Here is a 25,331-nt window from a genome sequence, read left to right as displayed (position 1 = left end):
TATGACCGAGTAGTTTAATTCTAGGGTTTATGGGGATCCATAATTAATATGAAGGGGTAATTTATTATTATTGATTATTGACTTTGCATGATAATTTCTTATTGAATTGTTTTAATTCTTTGCAATTGGATTATGAATCGAGCAGATGTAATTTGATTGTGAATGTTTAGCAATATTGAATTGATGAATCGAGCAGATGTTAATTTGATATTAAAGGCTATTTTCAATAGGAACTTAGATCTAGTAAATTGCGAGAGCCTGTTAGATCTATGTTGGTTAATAAATTGTGAGAGCCTGTTAATCATGTTATTTGTGCAATGTTGATTGATTGATTGTTATGTTTTATCCCGGAGTATTAATTATTGGTGAACCTGTGACCCTAGGCCTTCTTATATCTGATTTTCTCCCTAAACTTAATCTTCATAGCATAGTTTCATATTAAATACAACAATTTGGTTACCTTGATAATTTAGACTATATTAATTAATTAGGAGTAGAAAGACCAGTTTCCCTGTGGATTCGACCCTACTTCCCTATCTACTTTAGTTAGAGGATTTAGGTAATACTTTTGATTAGGTGATACGACTTTAGCCTGTCACTATTCCACCAATTTAAATGCTCTTAAAACGGGCCAAAAAAAAAGTCATGGTGTTAAGAGGCTAAGCACGACCCGACCAGCATATCGTAATCACGTTGGGGTGTACTGTGCTAGTGGGTCCTTTAGTAATTTTTTAAAACATAATCCATGGTAAATAGCTTAAGAAAAAGATGGCAACACACACATGCTAGCCTGGACGTAATACTCGTCCATGGCATGTGTGAATTTTTGAAAATGATTTTCATGCACGATCCAACTCATTCAAGGCCCACTAGCATGCTTCATGCGGGTGTCGAATCAAACCATATTTGTAACGAGTGAATTTAATTGGTTCATGTCCACCTCTACCCACGGACTTAAATGGAGTCATATACTCATATCCAAAAGTTCGAATTATTGGATCGTAAGCATGGGCGGACCCACTAAGGAACAAAGGGGGAATACTGTCCCCCACTTTCGGAAAAAAATGGAGGAAAAAATTTTTAGGAAAAAAAAATACTGGAAAAATACTTGTATGCAATTGTGTGTAAGAAATAAATAAGAAGTTTGCCTTAGCTAAGTTGGTAGTTGGCTAGAAACAATATGAGTAAAGGGTGAGAGTGAGGGATAGCTCAAGTGGTTAGAGCTTCCCTCCCGATTCCAGGAGATCATGGGATCGATTCTCATCCCCGCCCTTGTGGCTCTCTAAACATCCAAAAATATGAGTAAAGGGCCAATATGATATTCACCTACATTTAATATGGTCTTTTGGATTGAATATGTACTCGACTTTTTAAAATTGTGTACCCGAACTTTTTTTTAATAAATTTAATTATCTAAATTGTCCCCCACCGTCAAATTCCTGGGTCCGCTACTGATCATAACTCGTAAGGGGTGGAGGAGGAAGATTAATGTCAATGACTACACTGAATAATCAAATTTGATTCATGTAACCGACCCCACTTATGGGACTAAGGCTATGATTGATTAATTGATTTATATATTTGCTCTAATCGCTAAGGCTTAGAACGAGAAATGGAGGAAGATTTATAGAATAATTCAAGGTTGCTCGGGGCAATTTGCAATGGAGGAACCATGCTACGTTGAGTTGATGCAATTTGCGGCAGCATATGTTAAGAATTTCATCAGAGTTAGAGTTGCAATTAAATCACCGAAACTTCAATAAGATGATTGCCTATACACTGGAATACAGAAAGAATGAGTGTAATACAGATTATCCATGACCCTTTTAACACAGCAAATAGAATTGATGAGCATTCATGGTATAACTTCCAACAATTCTGTGCGACTTAGATGAGCCCTTTCAGATAGAAGACCGGAAACTTTACATTAGTAGTAGTGTAGTACCACTGTGTCAACATATATGAGACTGGCAATGCAGAACCAGACAATGCAGCCTTTGGTTCTAATTAACTACATCTTAGCTCATCAAGTAACCATTAATTGCGACTCTGCGAGCAAGTGATAAACATTTTCGCCCAACATTTTAAATAAGACAGTCATACACTTATTTCAGATCAGCGAATTTATTTAAAAAGAAACAGCCAAAGAATCAATATTCCTAAAAAAAATCATACAAACCATTATGAAATTGTAATCAACACATAATTGAATACATTGTTCTGAAAAAATGCTACAGAAATACTGTTGCTACTAACCAGTATCTTCTGGAGTAAAAATTTTGGTTCTTCAGTATTCACACGAGTACACGGCATATGATATTTCTAATTACCAGAGCAGATTCAGATACATCCAGCTTGTAGGTGTAAAACTGTAATAGCCATACAGGTCATATAACATATCAAAGATTCAATCACCTTAAAACATGAGTATTGTAGAAAGGGCAATAGCACAGGACAAGCCGCTTCAAGTTATAGCCCAGCTCTAGCTTCAAACATCACTAAAGATGAATAAATCACAGAAGAAATTCTTGAAATAATCTTGTCTTGAACTCCATTCAAAAATTGACCTGAAAAAACATCATTGATACTTTCTCTTACATAGCTTAAATAAGCACTGAAATTGTTCAACACAATTAGACTTTAAACCATACTACGAGTACATTACAAAAATTCACTTTAAATAAATGACATTTCAAATAATCTCTGACTACAAGATTAAGGTAGCTTTACCCTTAGATCTCCTAAATCCTTTAGTTCAATACTAGGTAGTTAATTTTTATTTAAAATAAATAAATAAAAGCCAATGCCGTCCTTTCTGAAGTGCATTATTATCTTCTAGGATAGCCATCCCTAAATGAAATACAAAAAATATGCTTCTTCAGAGTTTGCATTTGTAGAACTTAGAACCTGTTCTGTTTATCTGACATCAGGCTTTTAAATCCAAATTTATAAAGGCCTGGTCTAGTGTGGTTTGATGTCACAATTAGACCAAACTTAAACCCTATAGTTACACTTATGTATAAGAGAAAACATTGTTAGATTCATCTCAATGTGCACTTTCTAAATATTTGATATTCAAAAATTATAGGAAATTTTGTCTAAAACTACCCTAAAGATAGGATCATTTGTGAACAACTACCCATTTTTTTTCTATTTGTTTAGAACTACCCGAAAGTTACAAAACGTTTGGGTAACACTACCCATTAACGTTTTCCGTCAAAAAAACCGTTAATGAGACCCACTTTTTCACTTTTTCCACTTAATTAACTTCCCTAATTACTTTTCTCTCCTCCCTAATTAACTTCCCCTAAACCCTAGAAATCAAAACCCCCAAATTTAGACATCCTACCAATTATAATGGCTAATTAGACATCCTATCCATTACAATGGCCAATTAGTAATTGAAATGCAATTGAATTCAATTTCAAAGTCAAAATAATCGAAACCTACAACTCAATTGAACCCCTAAACCTTAAAAATCAAAATCCCCAATTTTTTTGAACCCATAAACCCTAATCCGAATCACTAATTTACACCCTAATAATGTTAATTGCGCTCAATTAGAACTTTTAAACAAATACAACAAACAAAGAATTAAAAGGAAAGTGTGAAACATTACATATTTACATGAATGATTGAGAATTTGTGTTCAATTGATTGAGTATATGCTCTTGGATTTTTCGAGTGAGAATTGAGGGAAGTTAATTAGGGAGGAGAGAGAAGGTAATTAGGGCATTTAGGGGAGTTAATTAAGAGGGAAAAAGTGAAAAATTAGGCCCAATTACGTCTTAATTGGATGGAAAACGTTAATGGGTAGTGCTACCCAAACGTTTTGTAACTTTCGGGTAGTTCTAAACAAATAGAAAAAAAATGGGTAGTTGTTCACAAATAACCCTATCTTTAGGGTAGTTCTAGACAAAATTTCCAAAATTATATTAGTATAATATAATGAAACATATTACTCCGTAATAAGTATATGAATATTAAAAGTTTTGGTCACATCTGATGTGATTTGGTCAGATTTTTACAAGGATGAGTGATAAATTTACATATAAGTTGAATAGAACAAATTGTAAAAGGACTAATAACCAGAGCAGAATCATCACATACATTGCAGACTTGCATTATAACAAAGTTCATATCAAAGAAAGCTACATCATGTTATAGTAGTGATACTAGTGAAACGAAACATAACGAAACATAAATATGCCTAATCTTGCACTCTCCCTAAAGATTGACCTGACAGAATCTGCAAAACCTCATTTCTAATCAAGTACTATAAGAGTCAAACCATGGTTCTGCATTATTAATTTTGTGTGAATAGCAAAAACCTGCTTTTCATTATTAGAAATAATAATGTTCTATCTTTCGCAAACAACCTTTCAAAAAATCTTTCACTATTATAGTTGCCTACTTATAAACTGCTCAAGGTCCTGCATCAGTTGTATTTTGATACTAGGTAGATTTTATGACGAACCAATGTGGCAATGCTTTTTTTTTTTTTTTTTCAACAAAAATAATATCTTCTGTTTGACATACCTACTACTGTGAATAAATCATTGTTAAGGCTCTTCCTCATCTCCAACTGTACAATATGATCACTCTTTCGAAATTAAGTCTAATTCACCTATCTCGAACCTTAATTCATAAACTAATCATGAAAAAAAACCTACAACACATTGAGTCATTGATTTACTACATTACAGTATTTCATAGCAACCATAATGCATATACATTGCCAAAGCCATAATAAAACTACACATTTGAGTAGCAATATAACCAAGAGTATACCTCTTCCTTCAATGGTTCGGATGGCACAAACTCGTTTCGCCTCGATTCATCACCCGGTATCCGACCAAAACCACATACACAATACACAATTCATTCATATACCCATTAATCCATCACCTTAATCCAATCAAGTCTCATCCTCCGGAAGCAGGGGGATCGTGCCGCAAGAACTCCTCAACCGTAGAAGGAAACTCAATCCCACCAAAACCCTCACCATCACCATTACCATGAACAAAAGCAGCTTTTCCTAATAGCAAATGAGCCAATCTAAAAGGCTCAATCTTTTCACTCCTAAAATAACTAATCCACCCTTCTAATCTCTCCATTTCCTTCTTACATTTAGGACCCTTCACCCCAGCAATCTTCCCCAAAAACCCACTACCACAATGACAAGAATCACAAGTTTCCAATTCGAAATCCGATTTTAAGTCAAAATCAGATAACCCTAACCCTAGAAGTTCAATTAACAATCCAATTTCATCAAAATCTGTAATTCCTTCTTCGAGGGGGGTTTCAGGTGGATTAATCAAAAGGGGTTTTTCTAGCAATGATTCTGCTTCATGGGTTGGCGGGAAATCGGAGGAATTTGAGAGGAATTGAAGTGGGGTCTCACTGTCTTCTTCTTCTTCAAGATTTGAAGATTGACGATGAAGTTGAGTAGTATTATTATGAAGATATATTGGGGAAGAGAGAGATTGTGTTGGAGAAGTGCCGATTTCTGGAGTTTGAGCAAGTGAAGAATTAGGTTGTTCAAGTTTCAACCTTTTCTCAACTTGTTTCAGGGAAGAGAAGAAGTTGAAATGTAGCCTGCTCATTGGCTTCGATTCGGAGGGATCGCCAAGGACGGACTTTGTATCACATTTTTCTCTTTTTCTATCAAAAAAACTCTTTTTATTCGATAATCGACAAGCTTCCCATAACAGACTTTTTTTTAAATTATTTTTTTTATACAAGAATAACTTATAAAACAAAACAAGTCAAAAAGAAAATTACAAAAGCTTACTACACGAATAACTTAAAAAACAAAATAAGACAAAAAAGAAAAGTACAAAAGCAAACGATGATAGGCTTTCGTGGCCAATCAATGAACATTGGGGTAATCTAAGAATGGGGGACCTTTCTAATTCTGCACAATGATTGACTCAAAAGAGCAAACTGGATACCACGTAATAATTCCTTGAAGAAATGGGAATAGATTCCGAACCAGACAACAAGGACGATAAGGTAGAACAATTAATTTACATGAGAGTTCGATTGTAAGCTTTCTGAATGCCCATTTGGAGCAATCAAAGACACGCTTGTAATTCTAGCTAAGCTGAAGCTGAGTGACAAGCCCTGGCACCACCCGCAAGAACCTGCAAAGAATCAGTATTCCGAAAAATCCAACCCATACTGGCATAATTATCCGGTGAAAATCACACACCGTCAAAAAATTAGACACCATAACAGCTTAGAGAGGGTCTCGGCTTTAATTTTTTTGAATTTTTCTTACCCTCAAAACATTATATTTAAAAATCACATTTTTTTAAATTTGTATTTTACCTCTTACAAAAACGTGAAAAAAAAGAGATTTCACCACCTCTTAAACGGTTGTTAAATTTCAATTTCATCGATTTTTATGTTGAAAACTTGCTCTTTTAAGGTTTTGGGTCATTTTGGTTGTAGGGTCCAACTTGAGGTCATAATTGAAAAAAATTAATTATATTTCCACTGTTTTGTGTGCTAAAAAATTGTCTCGATTTGCGTGACAAGATATTTTATTAATTTTTTTTTTTCAATTTTAATCTCATATAGAATAGCACTAAAATGACCCCAGGCCAAAACCTTCATAGAGCAAGGGTTGGCACGATTTTTTTTTTTTTTATAAAATAAAAATGAAATTTAACAGTTTATATTAAGAGGTGGAAATTTTTTTTTATTTTTTATTTACAGTTGGTTAAAAAAAATAAATGAAAAAACTGGTGGTTAAATCTAATCATCGTGTTTTGAGGGGTAGTAAAATACAAATTTCCTTCCATATTAATATTCACTATTTTTTTTTTATCCATGTACATTTCTAGTCTTTATTATTTGTAAGATTCCGTTCTCTACACCTTATTTTTGCAGAACTGAAATTATTTTTACTAAAACAAAATTATATTTGCTGAACTTAAATTATTTTTACTTAACTTAAATTAATTTTACTCAATTGAAATTATAGTTGCTTAACCGAAATTATTTTTACTGATTTTCTTTTATAATTCTTCTTTAAGAAAACTGAATTTCACTGAACTGAACTTGTTTTTACTGAACTGAACTTATTTTTACTGAATTGAAATTAATTTTACTAAACTGAAGTTATTTATACTGAATTGAAATTATTTTTACTTATTATTAATTTTTTAAGGTGAAGAGAATAGGGCCTAAATCGCTTTAAAACATATGCACATAGACCTATCCTTAAAAATAACAACTAACCTCGAACCCCAATTTATATAAAAAAAAAAAAAAAAAAAAAAAAAGCCAAATTTGCGAATGCCATAGTTTCGTTTGAGAGATGTGAAGGGTTAATGTTTGAGTTAGTTGTGTCATATCATCAACTCATGTGGGGTTAAAATTTTAGACAGATATCTTACGTATACAGATAGGGTTTGTTGGATTAAATTGTAATGGTTCGTTTTTTTTTTTTTTTTCCTTAATGGCTCGTTGATTAGGTACTATACAATTATTATGGTGGACAGATAAAATTGCGAAGAATTGCACGTCCACGTGATGCAACATATTACCATAACCCATTTCAATCATTTCATCATTACTCCAATTTAATCTACTCCGGATGTTACGTGTAATAAATAAACGTTGATCACAATATAAAAAGTTATCAAAACTATTAATTATAAACATCCAATCTTTTTGGGGTATAAACTGATTAACATGACTTTGATTTTGTTACAGGAATAATTTTGGTCGGATAAGATAACTAAGTTGCCAAGATGAAGGTGCTAGATCTACTTTTAGTAGCTTCCATGCCTATTATTAAGCTTCTTATCATCACCGCGATTGGTTCATTACTCGCCATAGATCGTGTTGATCTCTTGGGTGACACTTCGCGGAAGTATTTGAACAAGGTAACATTAATATATATATATATATATATATATATATATATATATATATATATATATATATATATATATATATATATATAGCGTTTTTGTTACAAAGAACTTGCATATACGAATTTATTATTGTTGGATCATCGAGTTATATATGGTCTAGCTAGTAACCGGAGAGGATTATATATGCGTGTTTAATCTTGTTGATTTTCTTGTTGGGTAATTATAGCTTGTGTATTTTGTATACAATCCGGCTTTCGTGGGTAGCAACTTGGCACAAACTGTGACTTATGAGAGCCTACGCACGCTGTAAGTTTCATCACCATTATTCTTTGGTATATGTTTCATTAAGTTTTTGTTTAATTTCTTGTGAATCTTATCTTCATTTTTAGGTGGTTTATGCCAGTAAATGTCTTGATCACAAATCTTCTAGGATCGGCGCTTGGATGGTTACTTGTCAAAGTTACAAGAGCTCCAAGGCATCTAAAAGGCCTCATTATAGGTTCATCTTCAGCAGGTATACATATATATATCGAAAAGAATAAGCTAGATCGAGTTACATATATCATTTTAAGATACTTGAATGAAGTTGTACTGTCAATTTTTTTTTTTTTTTTTTAAAGGTTAAGGTTGCATCCTTCAGTATAGGTTCCGTAAATAAGGCTTCTGCCTTAGAATTTACTATTTGAGTTTATCCGAATTAGGGAACTTGGGAAACTTGCCCATTATCATCATCCCTGCACTATGTAAAGAGAAGGGTGGACCCTTTGGCGAACCTGATGTTTGTTACTCTTATGGCATGGCTTACGCTTCACTTTCCATGGCAGTATGTTTGCTAACTTGAACACTTGTACATACTAATGATCATTATATCAATAGTGTAATTTGAAATAGGAATGTGATTATTGATTTCGGATTGAGAGAACATTTGTATGCTATCAGTATATTGGTCTGTTATATTGCTTTCTGAACTGTCAACTCTGTCTGTGTGCAATCAAATGCGTGCTTCAGTTAGGAGCCATAATTTGCTGGTCATATGCTTTCAACATTGTCCGCCTATCTTCATTGGAGTTCATAAAGGAAGAAGTACCTGCAAATCATACTGAAATTAGTGATGAACTCAGTGCGTCGACATCAGAGAGCTATGTAGAACCCCTTCTACGTAGAGCAAGTTATTCTCTAATGGATCTTGGAAATGAGGTAAAATTTCAAAGTATTAGTTTACAACTATTTGATCAAAGAAGCTATAAAAGCTGGTTTTATATGATAATATACTCTCCTTTTATGAGTCAACAGGTTCCTTCCTCATCTAGTATAAGGAATTGGATAATCAAATTCTTAGAGAAGATCAGTCTCAAGGAGTTGTTGGCACCTTCAACTCTTGCAGTGGTATTCCCTCGTCGCCCTTTCTCTTAATATTCATCAATGCTCGTATATATTATACTCGCTCCACGTGTTAGTTACAATTACATATATAAGTATTACACTAAGTATAAGGTTTTTGAGTACTATTGTTTGATCATATACTTTGATACGAAGAGTTGGGACAATATATTACTATACATTGCATACAGAGTATGTTATTCTTTCATGACTGTGCAATCAGGCTATCTTCTCACACACGAGTATTTGTTTGGCATTCATGTCTTTTAACCCTTACTGATCTCACTATATGCAATATTCCATGAACTATCACATTCGCTGTCATAGGCTAGCTTGCTAAAATTTAATCTTTACTATGCTGATCAAATAACTTTCTTGTAATCATGCAGATACTTGGGTTTATCATTGGAATGATTCCTGCATTACGCAATTTGCTTATTGGCAATGACGCTGTTCTCCATATCATTGAGGACTCCATTTATCTGATTGGGTATGTAGTCTTGTAGTCTATGAACATACACTCTTGAACTCAATTGATTTAAGTATATCAAATAATAATGTCGATCTTTCCATAAAACTTCTATTACAAACAGAGATGCAGCTGTCCCGGCCATGACCTTAATACTGGGGGCAAGTCTTGTTGGAGGTATATATATTTAGAAACTCATTCTACTCCAATGTTCTACGAATATGATTTTAATCTAGCAGGTATAAGAATCAAGAAGTTCTGATAAGTCGGATGCATTTCAGGCATAAAAGGATCAAGAATCCAGCATAGTGTTGTCTTGGGGATTATAGCAGTTCGGTATATATTTCTTCCATTGTTGGGGATCCTTATTGTACGCGGAGCAGTGCATTTTGGCATCATCAAATTCAATCCTCTATTTATGTTTGTTCTTCTTCTTCAATATGCAGTGCCACCTGCAATGAACATTAGTAAGTAACATCACCTTTACTGTGTATGAATTTCGCTAATTTATTCCCTTGGGTTATGGTCTTACTGATAAACATTTACAGTATTTTTCTTCCCCAAAATTTTGCTCTACTTTTACAAGGCATGCATAATTACATATATTGAGCTTTCACTGTTGATTACACGTTGCATATATTTTTACAAGACTTACAAACTCCAAGAACATGGTAGTATATAAACTTGTTATCAACAATTTTGAATAAATATATATTGTTACCAACGTTGAGTGTTATTTTCGTTGTTTCAAGTCTAAAGTTTACGTTCTCTGTTGCAAGCTGCACATTATGGATTTTGAGAAAAGCTGCTCATTATGGATTTTGGCTGCAGGTACAATGACAGAGATGTTTGGAACAGTCGAGAGTGAAAGTTCAGTAATAATGTTATGGACGTATGCTTTGTCACCAATTGCGCTCACTCTTTGGTGCACTCTCTTCTTGTGGATTGTATCTTCATAGTCCGAAAGCAAATTAAAGCTAGGCTAATGTCTGCATAGAATCTTAGCTTTGGTTGTAGTGTTGTTCTAAAGAAATTAGATTCAAATGCACTGGTATATTAGTTGTTTAATATGCAAAAATGTTGCATGTATTGTCTAATGAATTGGTGAGTAAAATTACAAGTTATTGAGGGAGTGTTTTTCGCGCTTTTTTGCTACTCCCTTAACTCTTGGTTCGTGTTTTGTGTGATAGAAAATATAAGTAAATCAGACTTTATCCATTCTGATTCAAACTCGTTTTGAAAAGAATAGCTTATGCTGTCAAAGGATGAAGTATGCTTCCTAAATGAACAGGAATGAGTTGTATAAAAAGCAATACTCAGATTCATGACCTCCACATTTATACTGTAAGACTGCTATTAATTAGTTTCACAGATTTACTTTATTATTGCCAAAATCTCCTGATCAAATACTTTTGCAAGAAAATAAGTTACTACTCCCTCCGTCTATAATATTTCTTCGCACGTCCTTGACATTTTTTTTGAGACAATCACTGCCTAAACAGAAAGTCCGGTGATAAATTTGCAAAAAGTTAAATCCTATTCTCAAATCTTTCACATCCATTGGATAACAGTTTCTTGCAAACATTGCTATTGCTAAGATTTGGTTATTTACCTCTGAATGTATTTTCCTACATTATTCTTGAAATTTTTTAAATGATGACATGTTGACATCCATTTAATACCAAGCTTTTAACACCACTACCGCACTCTAGGAGATCAGCAACATCCAATTGATTCCCTGTTTAAAAACAGTCGTTATCGAGCCAAAGACAAAGGCAGCTCTTAAGGAGATTTACAAGGGATGAGATACTCAAGTCATGATTTGATAATATATTCAGACATGTTAGTTAATAGTTCTTCATAGAATTATCGAGCCATGTGAAGTTTGGGCAGCTCATGAAAATGTTTGCAATGTATTAATACTTAGATTTGTAAGAAAGTAGAATGGAGAAGGAGTGAGAGAAAATTAATGTGAGGTGAAAACTGAGAAGGCGAGGGGACGGTTTAATCACCCCCTAAGTTTAGCAAAAGAGACAATATTCAACATAATTTCAATCCATTTCCAAACTCACATCATTCCAACACACCAAATGCCCCTTATTTCCTATTAAACTTCCTCTACTATCTAAAACAATCCCCTTCAATTTGGTCTACCTCTCCATCCAATTGGAAGATCCAAGAATTTAGCTAAGTATGCATAGAAAAAACAATACATGTACAAAATTCAAAACCATAATTGGATACCTGAAATTGGGGTAAAAAGAGAGAACAGGTCATTCTCATTCATCATTTTTGGCAGCTATTACAACTTCAGGAATGCATGTTCTGACATTCTAAGCTATCACACCTGTACATGTTAATATTTTGTTACTTAATGCATCCATATCAATGCATTATGGAGTGCCTGTCCAAACTAAAACTCTTAATTACCAGCACTACTACATAGAACAAGTCATTATTCCCAACCAAGACAAGGGATCCGAAGAAAAACCTTCCCCTTAATTCTTCTTAGTTGGATCATTTTCTTGTGCGGGAGGATCAGGTGGTTTCTCCATCAAATCCTTCTCATCAACTTCGGTTAGCACTCTAAATTTTAGAATCTTGTGAAGGGATCTTACAGGCTTTATATGCTTGGATGAACCCAAATTCGGGTCAACAGTACGATCATTCTTGAAACAATTAGCTTCTGAAGGTCCTATTTCTTCATGAAGTAACGATGTCTTTTCTGCCAAAAATCGTTGAAAACTACTGATAAGTCATTTACCAAAAAAATTAACCAAAAAAAAAAAAAATTAATACGATGCAACAAAAATATCAGGCTCTTCATACAGGGGTGTTCAGTCAAATTTACATTTCATTATATACAGACAATTAAAGCAATCCACTAGTTTAGACAAAATTCTGTTCTTCTTAGCATATTCCAGAGAAATCAAACTCATTACTTGTATTTCTATGTTTAGTTATACTCATATACACAAGTAGAAGTACGAGAACCAAATAATACAGCACAATCAAGCTGTGCTTTCTTCAGTCGCATAATTGACATCAATTCAAGTTGTGGTGTTTTTCCCATTTCAAAGTGGAAATAAAAATAATTTTTTTCAACTCAATATTGCTACATGACTTTCTAATGCTTTATTTTATGTTAATCCTTTAAGACCACATATCAGAGGAAAATATAACTCACCATTCTCTGAAAAGATTAAGCATGTTCCGATTGTTTCTTCGTATTCTCCTATCTGCAAATGGTAGGATAGTGTTACAAACATGTCAAACACAATAATTTCTTCAAAACAGTAGGGGCTAAATCCAAGAAAGTAATGCACTTGGCAAAGAAGCATTACTGAAAAGTTCACCGTTTACTATCAACCATAAAAAAAACAGAGCCTAATTATATCTTACTGCGTCCCTAAACCTTTCTCCTAGCTTGAAATTGAAGATCAAATTTTTTGTTTCTTTTTGAACATTTCGTTCAGCCATAGTTTAATATGTTGATTTTTTTCAAAAAGAAAACAAATCAAAGGGATAACTCGGCCAAGATCTGCCGCTACTGTAATCTGAATCCTTGAAACAGTGAGATATAAGAGAACCTTGAATGCAAAATAACACAGAAATAGTATCTATAGTAGTCCTTAACTTGACCATGCCTTTACCCATTAGATGAGGTGATTAAACGCATTCAGGGCAAGATACCTTTGACCAAATTCAGGATGAACTTTACATGAGGAAAAAAATGTACCTTGAGCTTTAGCAAAAGAAATCATAAGGACCAAGAGACTCACCAGCTTCAATTTATTCCCAATGGTCAGTACTGGATTCTGTGTATCCAAACCCTGCATCAATATTCCCATATATCAAGAAGATAAAAATAATTCATAAATACAACATTACACAAAATCCAAACTTTAAAATAGCGTTGTCAACCTTAATTATAACAATGGTTTTTCCACGTTTAAATGAAAAGGCAAAAACAAAAAAACAAAAAAAAAAATAGAAAAGGGATGGCCCACCTTAAGGACACCAAAAACAACTAGCCAGACTTTATTTTGCTGTAGGCAGGTCTAAGATGATAGAGATCTACTACCTTGTTGTGTGTCTTATCTTATTTTTCAACCTCTCTTACTGTGACTAATTATTAACATTAACTAACAAAAGTACAAAAAAAAACAAAATGAACTACAGAAGAACAGCTTAGCAACAATGTGGCACAAAGAGGAGGATATGTGGCATGACATAAGACCCTTGATGAGGTAGACGATCCAATTTAACTCTTCAGGAGGTCAGCATGTATTAAACCTAGCCTTTAGTTAAAATAAACATGTGGACTGTGGAGACATTTTCCATGTCATATGTAGACTCAAGAATGCCCCAAAAGCACTAGATGCATCTATAGCTAGGTTTGAAAGATAACCCATACAGTTTTTATATCATGTGATCCAGTGAATAAGCATGGTGAAAATCCAGGTAGCATAATAGCACATAATGGAGTTTACACGTGAGATGATTCCATGATTACAAGTGACCGCATAATGGCACACACTTATACCTCTTGCATGCTTAAGTAATTCAAGGGAGTGAGACACTTTAGACTAAACACTGTTCTCAAGTAGGGAAAAGAAGGCAAAAGAATTAGAGAGATAACAGAAGAAGATAATCTAATCAACTCCTATGCCAAAAGAGAAAACTTTGCACTATGCAGAGCAGACAGCAGATAAGCTAAAATTTGAGGGGGGAACAGCCATAAATCTCATTAACAAAGATATATTTTCCTGGAGAATTTCAAAATGAGGAACTCCAAAAAGCTAGCATAAAAATGATCCAGACACATTTAAGCCCATTGATTAATAGTCTTACAAGGATACATAGAGTAGAAAATATTTTGTCTTCGTGTACAATGTCATTATCAGCTATCCTACTCTACTAACAATTCATGCATTGATAAATCAAACAATCTTCCTTATAATTGTTCTCAATAAGTCATTCATAAAGGATTCTTGCAAGACATGATATAATTGTTCAATAAAGCTAACATAACATACAGATAAAGTGTACGGTTCATTTGGAGGAATGTCAACTTGGCTACACACCGCATCAAGATCGAGCAATACATACTCTTCTTCCTGATTGCAATCAATATTTGCATTATCTATCTCCATAACCTGCAAGGCAACATACCACAAAGTCGATAAGTGGTAAGGTGACTAAAGTAGTAAGCTCCAAGGACTAAGAATGAAACTTAATAACTAATTTTAGGATACAAGATATATACATACACAAAATTTCTCCATTATAAACTTAGTCTGAGATAAGTCATCTAATTAACATTTTGAAACGATTTCTCGGACAATCTAGATAGTTAAATAACAAGCATATTTCTTCTCATATGCATTAAAAAACATAAAGATCAAATTTTTGGCATCATTTCACTAGCTATTTAAAACTCCCACAGAAAGTATATAGTCCTAAATTACAAACAATTCTCACAAGTGTTCACTGAGGCATTTCAACAAACAGGTTCAGGGCATCCCAAAAAAAAACTCTGATTGCATCTTTCTAAAGAAACAAGGAAACACAATCAAATTGGTCAGTTCATCAACTCAAGTAATCTTCAGAATAATCCCACTACAATTCCAACTTGAATAAATAGTTCAATTTGATCCCTAAATTGCTGAATAATGCCCCTTAATTCTTTATTCGAATTGGAATTGGAAATAAATAGAAAAAATAGGGGAATTTCAATAAGTAATCATAATAAAATTCTTCATTAAAACTCGGGACTAACCTGAATGTTTAGGGCAATCGCAATATGTGCTTGAATTTGCAAATATGCAGAGAAAGGGAGAGGAGAGTATCACAGAGCTCTGGAGTTTGTTGGGATGAATAAAGGGTAAATTACTAAATTAGAATAAACTTTAGTCGTAGCTCAACGCTCCAAGACACATTGCCTAGATAGTTAGACATTAGACCTAACCATCTAGAGGTGGCCACTGGCCTGTGGGCATAGGTTGAGCCAGCATGAGTGTCCAACAGAGGATTGAACACCCAGAATCACTTACTAACTTCATCAAATAGTTACTTAGTTTATTAGGGTGAAATGTCTATGACATCCACATAGGACAACAAGATTTGACTATCTTACCCCTTAATTTTATTATTACTCGTATTTTTTAGTCTACAAATTCTTATATGTGGTTAGACGACATGGGAATTACTTCGACAGTGTTAAAGGGGTTACCCAGTCAGTGTTATAGAGATTACTTGGTCGGTATTGTAGGGGTTACTCAGTCAGTGTTAATGGGGTTACTTGGTTCTTTAACAAGCGGTCACACAATGTGGCCAATCGCACACAAGACAAGCTATTTTTGATGTGGCCAGAACTTCTCACGTATCCACCCAAACTCGAGTAGATAATTTTATTATTTTTTCTTTATTTTAATAGGTAAGATGAAGTGTCTTATCGGACTGGAACCTCTCACAAGTCAACCCGGCCCGGATTAGTAGGCTAGATAATATGGGAGAATGAGGGAATGTGAGGAAATTTCATACTTTTGTGGGGATTGAATCTCCAACTTCATAATTGAAAGGTGCTCTTAGGGCTTATACTGATTGACTGAATTGAACTGAACTTATTGGAGCTAAACTCAATATTTTATGAGAGAAGAAAATTAAGATAAAAGCTAAATTGAACTGATCTAAATTAAAAATAAGCTGAAGAGAACAAACCCTTATTTCCACCGGATCAAGTTTACCTCTACTTTTTTTTTTTTTTTTTTTTTTTTTTGGATATACTAGTATTTCGTGCTTTCGTAGTCTATTGTTTCTCGTTTCATACTCCGCAATTTTTGAACAAAAATATCGTGAGTTCCTCAATACGAGTATTGCGAATTTGCGATCAGCAGAGCCCTAAATTAGTGAATTAAACCCTAAATTGAACCAAATAAATCAACAAATGTCTGAATTTGAATCCTCAATCATCGAACAGCATAATGCTGCTGCTGCTGATCATGATGATCTAAATCAGAAGAACGACAATGATGAAGATGTGCTCAAATTCTTGGATTCCCTTGATTCTTACCTTCTTTTACTCGATGAACTCTCCTCCACTCTTCGTCAGGTTCAACTTTATTACTTTTCATTTCCCAATCCCTAATTTACTTTTTAATCAACTTGTTATCTGCAATCTTCTGCTATTTTACGTTCCAATTCTTGTTTTAAATTGATTGTGAATCGAGGATAACTTTCTAGAATTGAAATTTGATTATTTTTTGTTCTATTGAAATTTGTTGATTTTCTACTGTTATTGAAACTTAAACCATTTGTGTTCATCAATTGTTGATTTTCTACAGTATGTTTTATGCAAGTTGGGATTTTTTTTTTTTTTTTTTTTTTTTTTTTTTACTTTACAGATTAATATTACTGAAGATGCAACTTTGTTTGTATTTTAGATAGTTACTAAATGTGGCAAGTTCTTGTTGATTATAATTGACATATACGGAGTATGTTACATTAATTTGTTAAAGTCGTTGCCTTTTCGGGTGGTGGCTTGCAAGGAACTTGAATATTGTGTAAATAACTAAGGAGGGTGTCGGTTATTCAATTGTAATTGTAATGCCACGCTATGGTGTCTAGATTATCGGTGATTCCCCTCGGTGATGATCTAATCGAATATTATCACTCCTAGAAAAAAAAAGCCCTTTAAGATAGGGGTGAGGTTGGTGCAGTCAATGGAGGAAGTGTTGTCTTATGTTTTTGAATACTTAACCCTGTTGTCCCTTGGTTCTGGTATTGTGGCATTTCTGTTTTTAATACTCGTGCTTTCAACACGTTGGTTTCAGGGATGGTTTGATTTTGCTAGTGCTCGTTATTCCATGGGAACTTCACGCGTCAATAGTGTATTATTGGACCTTAAAGAACACTCAGCTGCCACTCGTTTGGAAGTAGAAAAGGGTGATGGTGAGTGTTTGACATTTTACTCTCATGAATTGGTGATTCTTTTGATAAGTTTAGAATCTTAAGCTGTCGGAGGTGATATTGAAATTGGATAGGAAATTAGGAATATTGGGACAAAAGAGAGGAGTCAGGGATACAATATGCATGTATTAATTAAATGTAGAAATGAGGGTTCAAGTACTAAAAAAATTGCTAGTTACTTGCAGATTGAAGCTTAGTATATTTCTTCAATACAAACTTTCTTAACAGTTTCATATAACAAGTCAAGCTATTTGATTTTAAACTTCCAGTATTGAATTATTGCAGAACCACATTTTACTCTTTGCAAGTGGGTATCCGAGGATGCTGCAGATTCTGAGAAGATGAAAGAAGGAAATAGTGGACTACAGCAGAAATCTGAAAGTATGCGCCAGCGAAACAAAGATGTATCTCAAACAACAGGTAATAAACTTAGGTCACTTTATATGAACTGGTGATGATGCTTGAGGAATATGTTGTGTGTAATATGAAACACTATCTGTTTAAGTGTTAAATGAGGATCAATAAGGATCTGGCAGGATCCTCATTTCTAAAAATTAGATTCAACTGCTATAAAATCATTTTTGTATCCTTTGTGTGCTGTTTCTTGTATCCTTTTTGGTTGGGTCTAGCTGTCCAGAGAGATTTCCTGATAGTCTCCTTGTTTGTCTGGATAGCCAAGGAAGATATCTCGCCAAGTGCATCATCAAATCCTTTTGCACAGGTACAAAAGGAAAGATCAAAGTCACTTGCTGTTTTCGGCGCATTAGGTTCTCCTAAATTGGGAGCCGCTCAACTTTCATTTGAAACAGGTTTGAGTGTTCTCTTCATTTCTTTTTATTTATCACGTGTTCCCTGAACTTTTTACATCTATTGTAGCAACTTTTTGTTCTCATTGTAATACATCTTATCTTTTTGACACACAGCCTTGGAAAAAGTGGTTGAGATAGCAAACATGCGGGCATCAATGCTACATGCTTTCGAACAAGTACGGCAACACATGGATGGAATTGAGGACTAGTGCAAGTCATTTGGTATCAATTCTAAATTTCATATGCTTGATCCTTTACAGTGTTTGGTCACCTTGTCTGTTTATCCCACTTTATAAGCTCCACATATACTGTCTTTACAATGTTCTGATCTCTTTATTTTTTTGGTTTCTTTTGCTTTCACCTTATTGTGTTTTATAGTTTTTTATGACCTTGTGCATCTTACAATCTTACTCCATTAGTATAATCTTTTTGTTTCTGTAAATTGTTCTGCTCCCTTCAATTTCTTGTTTCTTTACTTTGTGCATCTTATCTTTTTGAATAAGATTAGCTGAAGGATTTAACTCTTGAGGTGGATCTAGCACCTTTGTTGATGAAATTGCTGGAAGCTTCCAAGAAGAAATTTGCTCAAAGCCTCATCTTGTACAATTAGCCAAACTGTAGCCAGAAATAGTATTGGCTTAACACATTGCTCAAGAATTAAAACCCAACAGTAGACCTGCTCTAGTCAAAGTATCTTATATTTATTGCCTTTCTAATCACCCAGTGTCCCTGCTCATGACCAACTAAATGTTTAACTTCTTTTTCAAAGCTTACTTCTTTCAGAACCGTTCTCAGGCCCTCAACTCGTGATAGTAACTTGCTGCCTCTACCCAATGAATTCCTAATGTTTAATTGTGAAAAATCAGATTAATTTATAAATAGAGTTTGAATCCATTCTCATGATTTGATGATCCATGGTACCTGTGATTTCAACCCGACTTCTGGTTGGAACCTGGTATGACTGTGTGGGAACTCAACTGCAATGTCTCCATTTCTGGCTTTAAATATACTCTTGATACTAGTATACATAAATCACAGAATATGGAAGTAGGCAAGTAAAATAGAGCCAAGGGATTATGAACTTTGTTAGATACCTCTACATCATTTCCAAGTTGTCAGCAACTGAAGAATTCTTATGGGTTGTCAAGTTGGATAGAACTAGGAAGATGTTTGGAAGGGAATTAGTGGCCAAACCTGGAGAGAGATTCTATCAACTGATTCACCTCAAAGATAACAGTTGCATTGGAAATGTTCTCATCCTCTTTTCTTTAGAATTTACTTCTTTAAGCTTGTTTGTTTTGGACAATTAGTAATTATTGGTTGGAGCTGGGATGTATATATGTTAGTATGAAGGATGCATTTTGTTTTGATTTATTCAGAACCTCGATCTCTGCTAGCCAGTTAGGCCTTTCATGATTTATTCTGCCTGGGTGATTGGTAATTAATTAGTGAGTCCAAAAAAAAAAAAAAAAGAAAAAGAAAAAAAACATTGACAGTGCCCCTTTGAATAAAGTGGTGATATCCTCTGTTGTAATTTGCATAGCATCATAAGCATTGGTGTATCCTCTGTTTCCCAAGGTTCCAATTTTAGTTGGCTCGTGGATAGACTCACTTTAAATATTGGACCTCTGGCTAATAAAACCTATTTTCTTTGCTAGGTTTGTTCAATCTTGTTGGAGGAATTGCCTCTAGATTCGTGACAGCACCTCTATCTTGTTCCTGGGTACACCTAAAAATTTGTAAGATGTATGACTGCTGAATGTGTTGTGTGACTGTCAAGGTGATTTCCCTTTGATTCAAGCATCATATGCAGCTTGGAAGTTTGATGTCTGAGGCACAGTTACAGATTTCCAGGAGCCCTCTTATCGTGACTGAATGGGATTGAGTTGTGATTGTCAATTTTGTCAGTGAAAGCATCAGAATTGTTGAGAATGTGATTTTCCGATACAATAGTAACAATACTTACTTTGCAATGTAAGTTATTAACTACTGCCCTTGTCATTAAATCAAATAATGGCTACTTTCGAAGTTGGGTAACTTTCAAGGAATTTAGCAAAGCAAAGCAGTCAAAATTCTCCTTAACAATTCAATCTTCTAACCATCTTCATTGTATTGAACTTTTCATTTGTGAACCATATGAAAAATAAATTCTATTTATTATTATTTTTTACATGTTCAACAAACGTTATTTGTCACCTATCACTAGGGATCATGATAGAAGATACCAGTCGAAGCTTAAGCGATAGGCTATTCTTGCATGATAGACTATTCAGAGTAATGAAAAAGAGTGAGTGGTTGCACGTACAGTTGTTTAGCTAGACCATATGCACATTGTGAACAATTATGTGGCCTTTCTGATGATTGCCGCATAATCAAGGCAGTCAGCATGAATTTAACCCACCCTTTTCCTAGTTCCCCTTTCGAAATAAGTCAGAGCTACTAACAAGAAAAGAGGATCATTGACACAAGATAAGAAGAGTACGTTCTCATGATTTTCACTCATGTGACCTTTATATCCCCTTTGGACTCCCTTGTCTTGGTTCTTGCATTACCAACAATTCTACAAAGCTCATTTACTTGTCTTAATATGTTCTCCTCCTGTTCAATCTCTAACTACCGAGCATCTTTCTCATAAGAGTCAACTGATAAAGCCTAGCAAAATAGAGTAGAAATTCACTTCATAGAGCATCCAGTAGTGCGTGCAATACACTTTCCTCCTCGGTGTCTATTGGATGATGAGATATTTAAATAAATAAAAAGATGGTGAATCACAATGGAGGGATTAAGTATCGCAACATGAAGGTGAGACTAGTGAATCTGTCAAAACAGAGTAACAAACTTTTATTCTAGAACGAGTTTTCAGTGTGCTTAAAAATTAGTGTTCTTTTCTGCTTTTTAAGAGAACAAAATTATGAATCCAAGGCATTCATTGTGCAACACAAAATCACAATGTGAGAAGAAAGGTTGAGCTTGCATCACAGCAACAAGAAATAAGTGTCTTCAATGCAACACCAGAAGGATGGCGCTATTATTTCAGCTTAGCGAATAATCTTGGAGCAACCTGCATTTTCACAAAAAAAAAGGTTTCAGATGAAGATGAAAGGCTATCAACTTGAATGTTTTAACCAAAGAAAAAAGTTTGAAAACTTACACATTTATCAATACAAGACCAGTAGTCAAAATACTGTCCAGTGCAATGCTTATGTCCACTTTCATCATCCTTGATCCTCTTAACGCATGCCTGCATTATAGCTTCTAACATCAGAATGCACTTCCAACTAAGCTTAAAAGCATTCGCCATAAGAGGTGCACACTTTATATGAAAAATGAAAGAAATTAAAAACTCCCAATGCATGCTTAGTTGAGAAAAGTGTGGAAGTGAATAATACACATTTAAGGCAGCTACAATAATTTAATAGTAGAAGGGCTGATCAGAACATTTGTTTCTGTATTTAGAATATATTAGGTCACATCAGCAAACATTTGCAACAAAAAAGAAAGAGCAGCCTATCTCTTTTCCTGTTTTCCATGTCCCATGATAAGCAGAAAGTTTGGACAGAAGGTAGGTAGGTTTGAAAGCAGAGATGCATAATTTTCCAATTGATAGGTAGTGCCCCTTTGAATAAAGTGGTGATATCTCTTTTCCTGTTTTCCATGTCCTTGCTTATTCTTGCATTCAGAAAGATTTTTATATCAAACATGATTTACCTGGTAATCAAGCAACGGTTTCACACATTTGGGCTTGCAGATGCTTTCTTCAATCTCCCTCTTAGGATCAACAGGCTCCTCGTCCGACCTACATATAAAAAACAGTGGAAAATACATAAGATTACATACAAGTACTTTGGTAGAAGGATAGCTTTTTACAATATCTCATTTTTCTTTATTATTGGTAAATAGAGAGCGGGGTGCACTTTATTGAGTGAGATTTTGAGAGCTGGTCGTCTATGTCCACTCAAATACTGATACTTCAGGGACTTGCTAAATCCTACAATGCCAGCTCAGAAACGAAGACAAAGGTGGATGATGCAAAAAACTTCAGTTGTCATGGAAAGACAGAGATGGGGAAAGACGCACACATATAGGAAATAGCTATAAAGAGTGTGGAAAAAGGTACTTGAACTACTAGCCAAGCAGCACTCAAAAAAAAAATCAAATTAAAAAAAAAAAAAAAAAAAGGTGAAGTATACGCTCCAAAATTCATTTAAACAACCCTATGATGCAAACCATCGACAAATAAATGCTATGCACTCAGCACTTCACCATTAGCTTACACTGAAAAGCAGAATCAATTTGTATTTGTCTATTGCCCTCAACTAACAGAACTTTAAGAGTAAGACTTGATAGGCAACCTCTTAAAATTCCGATCCTTGAAAATCTTACATTTAAAATCTATAGCAAAGCTAGGTCTATTATGAAACCAAAATTTCAATTTTGACATTTGTATACTTTATCGCTGTTAGTCTAGGTGATTTTTTAACAGTAAAGAAAACTATGAAAGGGTATGAAAATCCCTTGCACAAACAGTGATCTAGAAACAAAAACCATCAGGTCCAAAACCAAAGGAATCATGCATTATATTCTGCCCAAAAACAAAAACAGGCGAGCAAATAAGCAATATCTAAGTGAAAGCTGTGAAACACATTTCCCAAGGCGCCCACAACTACACGATTGGCCTACATGAAATTTGATTAAAGACTATTGCGCTTCTCGTTTTCCACGGCACCAAAAAACCTTGGCCATAAAAACAGGGCAGCATCGAATAAACTCAAAAGCCAAAGATAGCTATGATTTTTTAACAATAAAGAAAACTATGAAAGGGTATGAAAATCCCTTGCACAAACAGTGATCTAGAAATAAAAACCATCAGGTCCAAAACCAAAGGAATCATGCATTATATTCTGCCCAAAAACAAAAAACAAAAACAGGCAAGCAAATAAGCAATATTCTAAGTGAAAGCTGTGAAACACATTTCCCAAGGCTCCCACAACTACACGATTGGCCTACATGAAATTTGATTAAAGACTATTGCTTTTCTCGTTTTCCACGGCACCAAAAACCCTTGGCCATAAAAACAGGGCAGCATCGAATAAACTCAAAAGCCAAAGAGAGCTTAAAAAAAAGAGCTACATGACAATCATTGATCTTACAGCTCCTTAGCAAAACAAAATCCGGTTGGGACAATAAATATTTTTAGGCTATCATTATGCTTATGCATATTCCCCTTAGAAAGATAAATAAAGTTTAAGACTTTCCTTTGCTTCCAAACAGACTCAACAACCTCACATTAACATAAGCGCAAAATCCATCATTTGTTGATTTGTTCTCCTTCAGACTAAGCATTGAATAGAAAATTCAATAACATAAAGGTTGTTTTCCTCTACAAACTCATTAAGAAAGCTAGAAATATTTTAATCCAATTGCTTAAGATTGCCATTCCGTGACAACTTCATTGCACCACAGCTTTTATGAAAGATACCACCCTACAAAGAACTGGAAAATAGAGTCTCAACAGATGATCCTGGACCAACATAAACCCAAAACGCACTCCAGATCTACTCTTCATACAAGATCCTTAGCAGCCAACATAGAATTCCAAGTAAACCACCTTCTCATCCCATTTCTTTACAATAAATACATTTAAAGATAGCCCTCTCTTCATGAAAAAACCTCTTAAGGATTATAACTTATAACTATTCCATCAATGAAAGTTTAGACAGCTTCTCAACAATTCCAATTATAGGTGATTCAAGCTAATATGTCATTTCATTCCAGCAAAAGGAAACAGAATAAAAATCTTCAATAACATTGTTGCATATCCTAAAATACATTCTTTTGGAAAACCTTTCCCATAAGCAAAATGGTATTATTAATATGAATGAAAACATGAGATAAAGGCACCGAAACAATAGACCTAGAGTGAAATCTGCAGATCAAGAAATGATCGTTTTTATGAGAGCTAGAAAAGGTGGTCATGAAATGTAAGGAAGCACATCACACATCGCTTATCAAAAGTTCTAATGTTTGTTAACTCTTAGTGTTACTAACTCTAAAAGAGTGCAGTAATATTATCCCCCCCCCCCCCCCCTTCTCTCTCTCTCTCTCTATCTCTCTCTCAATTGTAACAAAGAGAAAAAGATCAAGTGGTCTTGAACACAAAACTTCTACAGCTATATCGTTCAAATTTTCTGTCATTAAATCCCTTGTGTCCTGTCCATGACTCTATGATGAGATCACCACAACCCACGTACATTGTGAACCCATATTTTCCTTGTTGCAAAATCAAATGGTAAAAAATTAACATAAAATCCTTCTCAAGCTCTACCACCACTACCAGCAAGAAGATGATCACCTTTAACTTAATGCAACTACAATCAGCATTGACCAACTATGGCCATTGAATATCTCACGTGCAAATTTTTTAAAATATATCTACATGATACTAGTAAATATAGGAGACTTTTATTAGACAATGAACACTTGTCTTGAATTTACATAATGAAAATTGACTTTTCACGTAAAACAAAATTGGGGAAAAGGACACATGGAAGCAGTATAAGAACTTTAGAAACTAAGAAAAATTGCAGGATCCAAGGAATAAGAGGCTCCATCCAACTATGTAATAATTAATACCCATATTAGTTTGTAAGTCAAGAGAACATATATACTTACATGATTAAGAAGTTGAAGTGTAAGTAATCCAAAGATTATCCTTGCCCTGCAGCAGAACACCAATGACTTATAAGAAATACGTGTTTAAAGCAGAGAGAGAGAGAGAGAGAGAGAGAGAGAGAGAGAGAGAGAGAGAGAAAT

General features: G+C 34.3%; 5 protein-coding genes across 5 annotated transcripts; 2 read left to right on the top strand and 3 right to left on the bottom strand.

Moving 5' to 3' along the window:
* Positions 1 to 2,149: 2,149 nt before the first annotated feature.
* Positions 2,150 to 6,246, bottom strand: LOC145615084 (uncharacterized). Its single transcript, XM_081670157.1, has 2 exons — positions 4,792 to 6,246; positions 2,150 to 2,567 (listed from the first exon to the last, which is right to left on the bottom strand). Exon 1 carries the CDS (start codon positions 5,604 to 5,606, stop codon positions 4,926 to 4,928), a length of 681 nt encoding a protein of 226 aa, XP_081526283.1. The 5' UTR covers positions 5,607 to 6,246; the 3' UTR covers positions 2,150 to 2,567; positions 4,792 to 4,925.
* A 2,039-nt stretch (positions 6,247 to 8,285) lies between these two features.
* On the top strand, positions 8,286 to 10,709 carry LOC145615473 (protein PIN-LIKES 3-like). The gene is made up of 8 exons (XM_081670548.1): positions 8,286 to 8,403; positions 8,591 to 8,712; positions 8,898 to 9,086; positions 9,183 to 9,275; positions 9,659 to 9,759; positions 9,863 to 9,915; positions 10,020 to 10,205; positions 10,570 to 10,709. The coding sequence occupies exons 1-8, from the start codon at positions 8,286 to 8,288 to the stop codon at positions 10,695 to 10,697; spliced, it is 990 nt and encodes a 329-aa protein (XP_081526674.1). The 3' UTR covers positions 10,698 to 10,709.
* A 1,245-nt stretch (positions 10,710 to 11,954) lies between these two features.
* Positions 11,955 to 15,660, bottom strand: LOC145615428 (uncharacterized). Its single transcript, XM_081670501.1, has 5 exons — positions 15,521 to 15,660; positions 14,778 to 14,897; positions 13,521 to 13,571; positions 12,926 to 12,977; positions 11,955 to 12,463 (listed from the first exon to the last, which is right to left on the bottom strand). Exons 2-5 carry the CDS (start codon positions 14,892 to 14,894, stop codon positions 12,237 to 12,239), a joined length of 447 nt encoding a protein of 148 aa, XP_081526627.1. The 5' UTR covers positions 14,895 to 14,897; positions 15,521 to 15,660; the 3' UTR covers positions 11,955 to 12,236.
* Positions 15,661 to 16,265: 605 nt separating this feature from the next.
* LOC145615270 (uncharacterized) lies at positions 16,266 to 20,615 on the top strand. The gene is made up of 6 exons (XM_081670333.1): positions 16,266 to 16,852; positions 17,574 to 17,691; positions 17,995 to 18,129; positions 18,384 to 18,518; positions 18,633 to 18,740; positions 20,177 to 20,615. Exons 1-5 carry the CDS (start codon positions 16,688 to 16,690, stop codon positions 18,725 to 18,727), a joined length of 648 nt encoding a protein of 215 aa, XP_081526459.1. The 5' UTR covers positions 16,266 to 16,687; the 3' UTR covers positions 18,728 to 18,740; positions 20,177 to 20,615.
* A 931-nt stretch (positions 20,616 to 21,546) lies between these two features.
* Positions 21,547 to 23,861, bottom strand: LOC145614072 (cytochrome b-c1 complex subunit 6-1, mitochondrial-like). Its single transcript, XM_081669073.1, has 4 exons — positions 23,800 to 23,861; positions 22,227 to 22,314; positions 21,670 to 21,831; positions 21,547 to 21,579 (listed from the first exon to the last, which is right to left on the bottom strand). Exons 1-4 carry the CDS (start codon positions 23,859 to 23,861, stop codon positions 21,547 to 21,549), a joined length of 345 nt encoding a protein of 114 aa, XP_081525199.1.
* Between the last annotated feature and the right edge of the window lie 1,470 nt (positions 23,862 to 25,331).

Source organism: Chenopodium album, chromosome 25 (genome assembly GCF_948465745.1).
Source record: "Chenopodium album chromosome 25, dcCheAlbu1.1, whole genome shotgun sequence".
NCBI classification, from domain to species: Eukaryota; Viridiplantae; Streptophyta; class Magnoliopsida; order Caryophyllales; family Amaranthaceae; genus Chenopodium; species Chenopodium album.
This window is presented reverse-complemented; position numbering and strand designations above follow the sequence as displayed.

Excerpts from the sequence above, each read along its gene's own strand:
- LOC145615473 (XM_081670548.1), top strand. The coding sequence starts at position 8,286 with ATGCCAGTAAATGTCTTGATCACAAATCTTCTAGGATCGGCGCTTGGA. Across the intron at positions 8,404-8,590 it reads TATAGGTTCATCTTCAGCAG|GGAACTTGGGAAACTTGCCC; the intron begins GTATACATATAT and ends TATCCGAATTAG. Across the intron at positions 9,276-9,658 it reads CACCTTCAACTCTTGCAGTG|ATACTTGGGTTTATCATTGG; the intron begins GTATTCCCTCGT and ends GTAATCATGCAG.
- LOC145615428 (XM_081670501.1), bottom strand. The coding sequence starts at position 14,894 with ATGGAGATAGATAATGCAAATATTGATTGCAATCAGGAAGAAGAGTAT. Across the intron at positions 13,572-14,777 it reads ATGAACCGTACACTTTATCT|GGTTTGGATACACAGAATCC; the intron begins GTATGTTATGTT and ends ATATTGATGCAG. Across the intron at positions 12,464-12,925 it reads CTTAATCTTTTCAGAGAATG|AAAAGACATCGTTACTTCAT; the intron begins GTGAGTTATATT and ends GATTTTTGGCAG.
- LOC145615084 (XM_081670157.1), bottom strand. The coding sequence starts at position 5,606 with ATGAGCAGGCTACATTTCAACTTCTTCTCTTCCCTGAAACAAGTTGAG.
- LOC145615270 (XM_081670333.1), top strand. The coding sequence starts at position 16,688 with ATGTCTGAATTTGAATCCTCAATCATCGAACAGCATAATGCTGCTGCT. Across the intron at positions 16,853-17,573 it reads TCTCCTCCACTCTTCGTCAG|GGATGGTTTGATTTTGCTAG; the intron begins GTTCAACTTTAT and ends CGTTGGTTTCAG. Across the intron at positions 18,519-18,632 it reads TCAACTTTCATTTGAAACAG|CCTTGGAAAAAGTGGTTGAG; the intron begins GTTTGAGTGTTC and ends TTTGACACACAG.
- LOC145614072 (XM_081669073.1), bottom strand. The coding sequence starts at position 23,861 with ATGCTTAGTCTGAAGGAGAACAAATCAACAAATGATGGATTTTGCGCT. Across the intron at positions 22,315-23,799 it reads TGCGCTTATGTTAATGTGAG|GTCGGACGAGGAGCCTGTTG; the intron begins GTTGTTGAGTCT and ends TTTTATATGTAG. Across the intron at positions 21,580-21,669 it reads GGTCTTGTATTGATAAATGT|GTTGCTCCAAGATTATTCGC; the intron begins GTAAGTTTTCAA and ends GTGAAAATGCAG.